The sequence below is a fragment of the Haematobia irritans genome, chromosome 1 (assembly GCF_050003625.1).
Source record: "Haematobia irritans isolate KBUSLIRL chromosome 1, ASM5000362v1, whole genome shotgun sequence".
NCBI lineage: Eukaryota > Metazoa > Arthropoda > Insecta > Diptera > Muscidae > Haematobia > Haematobia irritans.
The window spans coordinates 99,581,619-99,593,986 of record NC_134397.1 but is presented as its reverse complement, the minus strand read 5'-3'; the positions used below and the strand labels follow the sequence as shown (position 1 = coordinate 99,593,986).

General features: G+C 39.5%; 2 protein-coding genes and 1 long non-coding RNA gene across 4 annotated transcripts; all 3 read right to left on the bottom strand.

Annotated features, from left to right (window-relative positions):
* Positions 1-210: 210 nt before the first annotated feature.
* Positions 211-9,214, bottom strand: LOC142221490 (uncharacterized). 2 transcript variants are annotated; one of them, XM_075291248.1, is made up of 3 exons: positions 8,974-9,214; positions 8,683-8,791; positions 211-1,905 (listed from the first exon to the last, which is right to left on the bottom strand). In XM_075291248.1, exon 3 carries the CDS (start codon positions 1,899-1,901, stop codon positions 777-779), a length of 1,125 nt encoding a protein of 374 aa, XP_075147363.1. In that variant the 5' UTR covers positions 1,902-1,905; positions 8,683-8,791; positions 8,974-9,214; the 3' UTR covers positions 211-776. The 2 variants fall into 2 exon arrangements, with proteins under 2 accessions (XP_075147363.1, XP_075147362.1); XM_075291247.1 differs by lacking the exon at positions 8,974-9,214 and having other exon boundaries at positions 8,683-8,895.
* Positions 1,949-7,291, bottom strand: LOC142229249 (uncharacterized). Its single transcript, XM_075299789.1, has 2 exons — positions 3,390-7,291; positions 1,949-3,263 (listed from the first exon to the last, which is right to left on the bottom strand). The coding sequence occupies exons 1-2, from the start codon at positions 7,289-7,291 to the stop codon at positions 1,949-1,951; spliced, it is 5,217 nt and encodes a 1,738-aa protein (XP_075155904.1).
* Positions 9,215-10,617: 1,403 nt separating the features above from the next.
* LOC142240456 (uncharacterized) lies at positions 10,618-12,137 on the bottom strand. The gene is made up of 3 exons (XR_012723283.1): positions 11,173-12,137; positions 11,003-11,108; positions 10,618-10,937 (listed from the first exon to the last, which is right to left on the bottom strand). It is a non-coding gene; the product is annotated as an uncharacterized LOC142240456 (long non-coding RNA).
* Between the last annotated feature and the right edge of the window lie 231 nt (positions 12,138-12,368).

Below are 12,368 nucleotides of genomic sequence, written 5' to 3'. Positions count from 1 at the left end.
CCTTCCGATCTGGTTACTGGTAATGGTGAATGTAAACGGTTATTTCGGTTCATGCTGTCCTGACCTATATTCCTACTCGTTGAAGTAATGAGCAATTCTGACATTGCATTCCTTATCTCCTCACTAATAGTACTCGTCATTTCCCTACGAAGACCTTGTAGTGAGTGAATGCGTAGCACCGAAAAGTAAAATAAATAAAAACACAAGGGATTTAGTTTTTCTTTTCAATGATGTTTCAATAAAACGTAATTTTATTGAATTTTTGGGAGATTATTATTTACCTTTTACAAAACAATCGTTGGACGGACGTAATCCAGTAACCAATAATAACAAAAGTTAGACGCCGCAAGACGGTAATGGCGCGACTCGTTAGAAAAATGTAACGAATTGTGCTGAGAGCACAGAGCTGCATCCAGAGCTTAGGGTACATTTCCTAACGAGGGGGAAATTGTTATTTTACAAGATTTTAAGTCCCCATCTAACGAATAAATTTTGACCTTACGAATTTGAACTTAAACATTCCGCCCGCCTTGCAACATCCAGCTATGTTGTAATTGAAATTCAGTAATTCATAGAATATTACATATGTACAATATATTGATATCAAAATAAATATAAAATGCGTTGTCAGTATCATTTTCAAATTGAGCAATTTTTTTTTTTATTAGTTCTTTAAATTTTTTCAAACTTCATGAATTCTTAACTAAATGCTCGTAGAGCCGTTGACCCGGAGGGTCTGAAGTGTCTGGGTTATTGGCCAGGATGACCTACGACACTTATGGTTGGCATTGACCTGACACTATCCAGCCAAACATCGTTAGCTGCGCCAATGGGAATCCAGGACTCGAAAATATTTGTGTCTTTAGAACCCGTGCGTAGACATCGGGCCCTAGAACCAACCCCACCCCGGAAGGACGGTAAAACCTTGGGTCGGCCAGCTGGAGACACTCGAAATGTTCCCGTATCGTATCTGGAGCCGACGACGATGGGGTGACAACACGGGTCAGGTCTGTTACCCGGGCAGAAAAAACCAATTTACTTTCTGCATTGTGTCGGGAGACAGCAACAAGCGGACAAAATGCGTCATGCGACGTCATCGCTGAGACAAGCCGTAGGCTGAGAGCTAAACTACTACAAATCATACTATACCCCGCACACGGGTCGAGGACAGCTCGGACAGGAATTCGACGATCGGGCAAGACAAGCAAGAGGACTATAGTGGGACCAAGCGTGACGGTTGGTTGTAGAACCAACATCGGACCAGATATGGGAGCGGTATTCGTGATACAGTACGCGGACGAGTTAACGGACGAACTTGACTTGGACTTTCTCGTCGACAAGGTTTGAGCGGAAGGACGTTGTTGCTGGTCGAAGGAGTGCAGAAGCGTATGGTGGCTCTCTCCGCATTCGCGACACCTTTCGCGACTATTGCAGGTCGACCGCATGTGTGACCTGCCCAGACAGTTGGAGCACACCCGATGAAGAACTACGGTGCGCAGCCTTTGCTCCAACCGCATTTTCAAGAACCTGCGGCACGACCGTAGATTATGCTTCCGCCTGCATAACACACAATTGTTCAAATGAAGCTTTGGGCTCGAGTCCGAATTTCTTTGGGCAGTCCCCGTAGGGGAAGACGAAGATTCTGCTGCCTTAGTTGCAGATACTTCAGCTGGAGCCGTATCAGCCCCCGACGGAGGGATAACTCTTTGTGCCGGTACTACCTCTTGTGAAGAGGCGACGACTGGGGTCATCCCGACGTCAGGGACCTGCTCGATTGCTGGTAACGGCTCGCGAAGAACCGGTGCAACATCATTTTCTAAAATCTCTCTTTCCTCATCGGACATCGGGACGTCATCCTCGTAGTCAGGGAGAGTCTTAACAATTTCCCTCATATTTTCCATTGTACTGCGAAAAGAAAGATGACGCTTACTATATGAACGATCGAAAACTATTCGGTCAGTATGACCAATTTTACCACCGGCCGTCTTACAACACCGTTTGCCGTTCTCACGTCAGCAACTCTAACGCGACCGTCAGATCCCGGGTGGACGTCATCCACACGACCTAACTTCCACGATGTAGGAGGCAATTGTTCATCACGAATTACTACCAAGTCCCCTACTTCGATATCACGCTGCGGAAATTTCCATTTATACCTTTTCTGTAAGCCTTTCAAATATTCATCTTTCCACCGTAAGCAGAACTGTTGCGACAGCGCCTTCATTTTCCTAAATCGATGCACCAAATGAAGTGGTGATTCCTCCTCTAACTGTTCAGGAGGCGCCAAGATCGGAGATCCTACCAAAAAATGGCCGGGCGTAAGTGCCACCAACTCTTGAGAACTTTCACTCATCGGGCACAACGGCCTAGAATTTAAACAAGCCTCAATTCTCGAAAGAACAGTCGAAAACTCTTCAAATGTATATTTGAATCCAGATGCATGTTTCCTAAAATGCGTCTTGAAGCTTTTGACAGCAGCTTCCCAGAGACCACCCATATGTGGCGCCCCGGCAGGGATAAACTGCCAGGAAAGCTGCTGAAACTGGTATGCGGAACACACCTTATCACGTCCCTCCTTAAGAACACTTCTCAATTCTTTTTCCATTTCGCGTGAAGCGCCTACAAAATTTGTACCATTATCCGAAAAAATGGTCTTGGGACAACCACGCCGAGATATAAATCTGTGAAAGGCAGCCAGAAATGTTGTCGTAGACAAGTCCGATGTGGCTTCCAAGTGTATGGCCTTCGTCGAAAAGCATACAAAAACGCAAACATAACCCTTTGTTATCTTACATGCGCGCCCTATAAATGACTTAATTTCGAAAGGCCCCGCAAAATCAACGCCAGTCGTAGTAAACGGTCTGGTAAGCACAGTTCTCTCCGGTGGGAGAGCCGCCATGATCTGCGTACCAGACTTCTTCCTATCCAACAGACACCGTTTACACCGGTTAATAGTCGATCTAATCAAAGATGTTAAACGAGGAATCCAATACTCAATCCGAATAAGACGTAGAACCAACTGGTTTCCTCCGTGAATAGATATGTCGTGAACATATTTCACCAGTAACCTAGCGAATCTACTATTATACGGCACTATAATTGGATGTCGCTCACTATACGAAAGGGTAGGACACCTACTCAAACGACCATTCAACCTCATAACCCCCTCCTCATCCAGGAATGGATTCAATGACAACAACGAACTCCTGGAACCTAACGGTTTCTTTTCCATCAAACAACCGTACTCATCTGGATAATGAGCCCTTTGAGAAAGAACAGCTAGACGTAATCTCACTGCCTATAATTCGGTTGCCGTCAACGTCGTGTCGTGATACACATTTCGACTAGCATGTGAATAATGGGTCCTTTGATAAAACCTAAATATATACGCGATGACTCGTAGAGCCCTATCTAACGAAGAAAATCCCTCTAAAATGTCCTCATAGTTCGTAAAAAACGATGCGTGAGTCTTGACCGCCCGTACCTCAACGTCAGTCTCAAGAGGGGTCAAATCACTAATATCCCACTGAGAACTAGCTGAGCACAGCCACTCTGGTCCATGCCACCAAAGCGTTGAAACTGCCAACTCTGCAGGCGACACTCCGCGACTTCCCAAGTCGGCCGGATTGTCCTCAGAACGAACATGGTACCAATTCTGTCCCCCAGTATTCTCCTGAATCCTACATACGCGATTCGCAACGAAAGTAGACCACGTAGATGGCGTCTTTCGAAGCCAAGAGCGGACGATCGTAGAATCCGTCCAACAATAAACACGTCGAAATTCAATATCTAACTCCCTGGCTATAGACTTGTAAAGTTCTGAGGCCAAAACTGCCCCACAAAGCTCCAAACGTGGCAAAGATATAGATTTGATGGGGGCTACCTTAGTCTTACAAGATAGCAAATGGGTGAAGATTTGTCCCTGCGGCGTAACCACACGAACATATACTACCCCCGCGTATGCTTTTTCCGAGGCGTCGGAAAAAACATGTAATTCTACCTCACAGTCTGTGGAGTAATTGACCCATCGAGGAATACGAACGTGATTCACATCCTGATAGGTCTCGACAAACTTTCGCCATTGTCGCTCAGTTTGTAACGGAAGAGACTCGTCCCATCCTATCTTATCCAACCACACCTGTTGCATAATTATCTTCGCCACTATAATAACTGGCCCCAGCCAGCCTACAGGGTCAAATAGCCTAGCTATAGCCGATAAAACCTCTCTCTTCGTAAACCGAGATTTTTGCTCAATCGGTTTCATCTCAAAATAAAACAAGTCTAACTGCGCATTCCACCTAATGCCCAACGGTTTCGAACTACTAGCTTCAACAAACTCCAGTAATTTGGCGTCAACCAAATGGTCAGCCGGAAGCGATTCTAAAATGGCTAGCTCATTAGAAGTCCACTTCCTCAGTTCGAACTTTGCCGATGATAGTACTCTAATCAATTGGTCCCTAGATTCAACAGCAGTATCCACGTCATGGTACCCTGTCAAAACATCATCCACGTACATGCACCTTCGTAGAATATGTGCCGCGTGGGGATAGTCATCTTCGGAGTCATCGGCCAATTGCAATAACGTCCGTATGGCTAAATAGGGAGCACAATTCACTCCAAATGTCACGGTCTGCAGCTCATAGTCTTGTACATCTTTTTGTGGGGAGTCCCTAAAGACAATTCGCTGCAGAGAAGTATGGGCCGAATTTACCCTAATTTGGCGGTACATCTGTGTGATGTCGCAATTAAAAACGTATTTGAAAAATCTCCACCTCAAAATCAAATACACCAATTCCAATTGTAATGTGGGTCCCACATAAAGAATGTCGTTCAGACTTTTACCATTTGAGGTCTTATGCGAAGCATTAAAGACAACTCGAAGTTTGGACGTCAATTTGTCCGGATTGATTACCGGGTGGTGTGGCAAATAACACACAGTTTGATCTGCAGGAGAAGTCGACGACACTGGTCTCATATGTTGCAAGTCCAAATATTCTTTAATCACCCCGTCATACATTAATTTTGTTTCAGGCTTTCGTAAAAGCGAAGCCTCACCACGAATAAACTGCTTCAAACAACTTGTCCGCGAATGTCCAAGCAAGACTTGTCCCTTTAATTCGGGTTTTATCGGAAGAGTCACTACGTATCTTCCATCGGAATCCCTATATGTGGTATTCTTAAAATTTTCCTCACAAAATTTATCTGCGGGAGAACAAATTGCCCGTCTTGGTAAGTCCTCTAATTCCCAAAAGCGAAGAAGAGTCTTGTCAAGACCATCTTCCTCCATAAATTCTACAGTCGTTGAAAAAACTGTCACACTGGAAGTGGGAATTGAACCAGTAATGAGCCAACCGAAGACTGTCTGTTGAGCAATCAACGAACCTAAAATACCGGAGCGAACCCCCTGTAATATAATTCTGGGATACACGTCTGCCCCCAACAATAAATCAACCGGACGGCTATCGAACAGATTAGGATCAGCTAAACGCAAATTTGGCAAACGTGACATATAATTCCGACTCACTTGGAAAGACGGTAAATTCCCAGAAATCCTAGGCAGGACCAACGCAGTCGCCCCTACCAAGACCGATCCATCTATGGGTGACCCTATACTCAGAGGGCAAATACCGCGAGAAGTTATCGAAACCGATTGATTCACGCCCGATATCGAAGACGTCGCACTCGTTATCGAAATCCTAAGCAACTTTTGCATTTTTTCGGTAATAAAGGAGGCTTCCGATGCTGGGTCAATAAGAGCCCGAGCTGGGTACGTCATACCCTGATGAACGATGTTCACCATAACCGTCCCTAATAGTACCGACCTGTTCTGGGAAACATGAAATACTTGCCTGGCCGAAGTGCCAGACACGATTCCAGACGAAGTGGAAGGCTGCGGGTCAATCAAACCGCTAGAATCCGTAGGACGAGCGGCCGAAACCGTCGAAGACGTAGTCGCCACATTCGTAGAATGGGAAAAATCGCGATGAAGCAAAGTATGATGCCTTCCTTGACACTTCTCACAACTGCGAGATGTAGCACAGTTGTTAACGTCATGTCTACGAGATAGACAATTGAAACAACAGCGGTACCGTTTCACAGCAGTCAACCGATCATTCACAGAAAGATTCCTAAATTTCGGACAAACACGAAGATGATGGCTTTGTCGTGGACAAAGAACACACATCTTATCGACGGAATCTCTAGAAGAATGAGAAGTGTATTGCGAATTACGCGACCTAGATGGCGAAGATTTCGGAGCTGCATTCGTAAAATGCGTTCGCAGTTTCCTGCCATCAGTTCTCCTCGAAGCATCGATACCCTTCAAATCGCGGAGACACGTGAGTGTCTGAATCCTTTCCGTAAGAAAACGATCCATGTCCACCCAAGACGACAACGCAGACTTATCACTTATACCCTGTTCCCACAAAGTAACACTAATCTTCGGTAGACGTTGCACACACAAATATATCAAAATCGGATCCCAATCGTTCGTAGGAACGTTATTCACAGCCATCGCCGAAATACATGCATTTATACCACGCTGCAAGTTCTTCAACCCAGAACTTGTCTCGGTGTCTAAGATCGGAAGGTCAAAAAGAAGCTTCAACTGATTGCTGACTAAAATTCTCAAGTTGTCATAAGTTTCCTTTAACGTCCTCCAAGCTAACTCGAAACTCCTATCAGTGAGAGGAAATCTTCTTACAACTTCACGGGCGTCGCCACTAGTCTTTTTGAGCAAATGACACAAGCGCTCAATATCACTCAAACGGGAATTTTTTACATAAACAGCAGTAAACAAATCCCTAAATGTTGGCCAAGACTGAAAGTCACCATCGAAAACCTCAATATCGCATGGTGGTAAAGCCAAACTATGGACCGCACCATGGTCAACACCTAACAAAAGAGAATTTCCCGATACATCCACATTACCAGAACGAGCAGAAATATCCGCCACATCGGCCTGCTGTATAGGAGTTGACGCCCTATGAACGGCTTTTAGACCGTCTATCTTCCTTTCGATAGAGGAAACAATACGAATATAGGCATCATAAGTTGCCTCATACTTGCCGTCAGCAGATTCTACCTTTCCCTTATCTGAATCCTCCTGAAGATCGTCTAAACACTCCTCATACCTCTCTTTCACTTTCTCCCAGAGTGATTTCGCCTCTTCGACCTGAGCCCTTAGAGAATAAACATCTAAATTCTCCTCCTTCAAAGAGCTAACCCGTGTCCCAAACTTCACAACCGCATCAGCGGCTCTAATGAATCGCGCGAATGTATTAACTGGCATATTGAAAATAATTTAGCGTCACAAAAACTCGTAAAGTATGTGAACACGCACTTATCGACAGCGAAAACTGGCCGAAAAATCAATAAATTTGCACAAAATGCCCAAAAATGCAAAAACAAAAATTTACAAAATTTTTCTTTCAGTGTATCAAATTCTCACACTGCACCGAAATTACCACAAAATTTCTTGAAGTGTAAACAATTGTTCGTAAAACAACCACTTCAAAACTTAAAATCAAAAATTTCAAACAATTTGTAAACTATTGGACTATTTTTCTCTCAGTGTAGAGACAATTAATTTTCGTTCAGAGTACCGAATCACAAAATATTTTTCCCCGTGTACAAAAAAATGGGCAAATTATTCAAGTCAAATTCTAAAAATCTCAAAATTCTACTAAAATCTTCGAACTATTTCTCTCAGTGTATGAATGAATTTACGAAAATTACGCTCAGTGTACCGAAGAATACTGACTGCCGCCAATTTGTATCAAAACTTCACACACGAAAACCAGATGATCAAAAAAATTCAACAAATTATAAGAAATTATAAAAAAAATGTCTGTAAGACCAAATGTAGGGTGCACGGACTGTAAAATACACCTCTACACTTCCACGCCAAATAATCTCCCCAAAAAAAATTAAAAATCGCAAATAATAAAAAATATAGAAATAAAAATATATACGTAATATATATGATAAAATAAAAATTATACGATCGTACCGGACCGCCTGTAGGGTGCACAGTGACCAAACCGATAATTTTTACTAATGCGCGTAACGCTAATGGGTCATATAACACGACAACCCAAAAAATTCAATTTCAAAAATTTTTATAATTTTCTTCAAAATATTTACGACTCGCGGCCCCGTGAGGGTTAACAAATAAACCAAAGAAACACAGCTCAAAAAAAAATATGTATGTATATACGTGTGTGTATCACTGATCATACGTAGGTATGTAATTCAAACGTTGACTGCAGTGACGATTGATGTTTGTTTACAATAGTAATACGACCAACAGAGCCTTTGGAGTCTGCGTGTATTTTGTTATTGTTTTATTTACTTCAAGTTAAAGGCAACGTAATTGCAAATAATGTTTTGAAGTAAATAAGCACTGTCAACGTTTAAATTCACCACACAACACCAATATATACAATAGATTTTTCACTTTTTATTTTGATTATTCTTTCACTTGAATATCATTTAACAAAACGAAATTAAACAAACGAAAGAAATGTGCGTACGTATGTAGCAACGAATGTGTGTTTTTAGAAATGCAATTTGCCGTCGGCAAAACGAAATAATTGAATCAATGTTGTAAAACGACCGCGGTTTAAATTTAAAACACTCGCGATTTGCTCAATTATTTTAATAAAACACTGACATACGCACCTGTGTGTTGATATATAATTATTTAAATAAATTTTCAATTTAAATTCTCCACAAATATGGCTGCAAACTGGCTGCTTTTTTGTTGTTGCTTCACAATATCAGCACTTTCCTTTGGAAAAGAAAAAGAAAACCCTTTATTAATTGCTGTAAGCAAGTATCCGGCTCGATTGGACCAATGAATGCGTAGCACCGAGAAATAAAATAAATAAAAACACAAGGATTTAGTTTTTCTTTTCAATGATGTTTCAATAAAACGTAATTTTATTGAATTTTTGGGAGATTATTATTTACCTTTTACAAAACAATCGTTGGACGGACGTAATCCAGTAACCAATAATAACAAAAGTTAGACGCCGCAAGACGGTAATGGCGCGACTCGTTAGAAAAATGTAACGAATTGTGCTGAAAGCACAGAGCTGCATCCAGAGCTTAGGGTACATTTCCTAACGAGGGGGAAATTGTTATTTTACAAGATTTTAAGTCCCCATCTAACGAATAAATTTTGACCTTACGAATTTGAACTTAAACAGTGAGTCTTCAACTATACTTCTAACTTGTCCTTCATCTAGTGTATTATTTATCGTTTCGTTCTGACTAACCATTGCGTTCCTTTCCGCTTCAAGTCTTGCCCCAAGGCATATTAAACAGGTAAAGTCATGCAATCAGGTGACTAATATCGATATTCATATTGTCAAATGCTTTGTTTACGTTTAGTAGGTTTGTTTACATTCTTTGTGTACATAAATATTACAATACAACAACACTACACATACAAAAAATGTCAACTTACCAACTCAACTAGTGACCTGCCATTTTAGTTTGACTTTCTAAATATCATGGGGTGTACACACGTTTGCTCGTGACTTTACCTTTAATTAATATGCCTTGGTCTTGCCCGTAATCGAGTTTGAATAGTATCCCAATAAACACAAACGTTTGAAAAATGCTAACATTCAACAATTTTTCAAACATTTTTTCAAAAGATTAGGGTAATATTCAAGTTGAGAAATTGTTGAGAAAATCGCGTTCTAAACAAAAAACAGACATTACCCTCAATAGTGAAATTCAACACATTAGCAATAATATCTCAAGTGTTATTCTCAAATTGAAATGCATCGCTGCTCAATAATTTGTCAAACAAATTTCGATGCGAGTCAAATTCAAAATTAACATCTTTGCAAATACTTTTCAACCCAAATTTGTATGAATGATATCCCCACTTCAAATTGAAAGTCAAAGCCAAAATTCTATGAATTTTGTATAATTTATTCATTTTCATCAAAATAAAATACACTCATAGAAAAAAGTCTGCAAATAACAACAGTCGATGTCTGCTGTTATATTTATGTACTTCAGGGCCTAATGAACAATAAATTATAAAATTTTTAAGTTATAAATTTTTCCCCAAAGCATATTTAAGAACCAAAAATAATTTTTGGTATATTTTTGCACTGTAACATATTTACAAGCTCATAAATACGATCAGCAAACATTTTGTTTGCTCTTATCGATAAATATTCAGATTTTTAATCAATTGGTATAGATTTTCATAAAATATTGCTTTAATATTGATATTTTTATTTGTTTCAGCCAAAATAAAACATGATTTGGTGTAGTCGAGCTTAACAAATAGCAGGAAATGTTTGCTATTTCAGCAAACAGTGACTGATGTCCCTTTTTCAGCAGACTTTCTGCTGTTTTAGCAGACTTTTCTGCTGTCCCTACTAACAAATTTCTTTGGGTGTATATAATAATACACTACACTACATAATACCCTACAATACCAATTGATAAATAATAATCTTATTAAACATATCAACAAATAAGAACAAAAAAAACCAAAACAAAACAAACAACAAAACTTTAAATATCTTAAACATTATTAGTAAACACTTTTGCATTGATAATTCGTTTTCCTTCCTTTTGGTATCATAAAACAGCATTAAAATTTATTAACATGCGTGTAATTTAAAATTAGGAACGTACTGGACCGCGTGTTAGAATTGATTTCCAGCAGAAGGAATTCACAAAATATCCATTTTAAACTGATAATAGCATATGAATTAAACTGACGATGTGATGCACATTTTCATCCAGAAGTTGTTGATTTCAACAATTTGTTGTTTTTAACAATTTTAATTGGTTGCACTTGTAATGTTTCTGGAAACTTTTTCTTGTCGATAAGCCACTCATTTTTAATTGGTCAGCTTCTTAATGATGTTTGCAAGAATGTAGCATCCAAAGATTTTAGTTTTCTGCAAAGAGATTTCGATTTAGTGACTTCTCTAAAGTGTTGATTTAATTTTTCATATTGACGTACCAATTATTATAAACTATTTGAAGCAGTTCCAGTTAATTGTCCACCATTTTTTCACCGGTCAGCTTTTTAATGTTTTCAAGAACGTAGAATCCATAATTTTAGTTTTCTGCAAAGAGATATACATTTAGTGACTTCCTTAAAGTTTTATTTCATTTTTTATTTTCACTTACCTATTTTTATAAACTATTTGGTTATTTGTCTAAAATTTTCCATTTTTTTATTTCTTGCACTTGACCACGAACTTCGTTGCACAAATAAGTATTGAAAACCACATGGTTTTTTCGTTGCATTTTAGGGTAGTGTTTTGTCAAAGTTTTCTCATATTATCTTCAACACCTTTTCAAAGATTTCGTCAACATTTTGGCAAATTGGAAGTAATTCGCAAACAATTTGAAGGTGTATTGAAGATGAGCTATTTCAAGTCAAGTTGAATTTATGTTGAAAATTATATTTACCCTCAAACTGAAAAGTTGTTGCATTTAAAAAACGCTCATCCTGTGTTTATTGGGCGGTACGATACTTAAGCGGACCTTGGACGGTCGGATAAACACTCCGACAGAGGTTCGTCTATTTGTTGTGTGTTCGTTCAAGTTTTGCCCTTACACTGCACGAACAAATGTGATGACAACATGAAGAAATAAGAAGAAGCATAAACAAACAATGAAGTTGTACGAAGATTTATGGGTGAAACCATTTTTTACTGAAAAAATGGAAGAAAATAATAAAAAAATCCTGGTATATGTGTCAAAACAATGATTCCTGAAGTAATCCACATTTAATATATTACAAATTACTTGATGAATTTAAAATACTTGTCGCCTGGTTTCCCATTGATTGGAAGTGGATATTTTCCACGTTTTTGCCACAATACTGGTTTAGATTTATATATTTCTTTAATTTTCAACCAGAATTGGCGATCCATCATTAATTTCATTGCAGAAATGCCTGTTTTTAATGTAAAAATAAATTTGTCTTTGATAATGTTTGTCGAACATCCCCTTACACTCAATGATTAGTACCACCCAACCAGAAAAAATCAAAGTTGTTTTGATTTTATGCCAACACGTCCCCGCGACAGCCGAACACGACCTTATACAATCGGATTTGTCGCCGCAACGTGTTGTGTCGCAGGATTTATCCGACCGTATAAGGTCGGATAAACCCTGCCAACCAGTGTTGCCAATTTGGTGCTTTTAGCACCAAATTTAGTGCTTTTTGATTTCTAAAAAGCACCAAATTGCCTTTTTGGTGCCTTTTCAAAAAAAGCACCAACTTGGTGCTTTCTGGCATTTTCATTTAGTGCTTTTGGTGCTTTTTTTATTTTGAACAGTATTAAGTTTAATTGATACAAAAATTTTGATTAGAC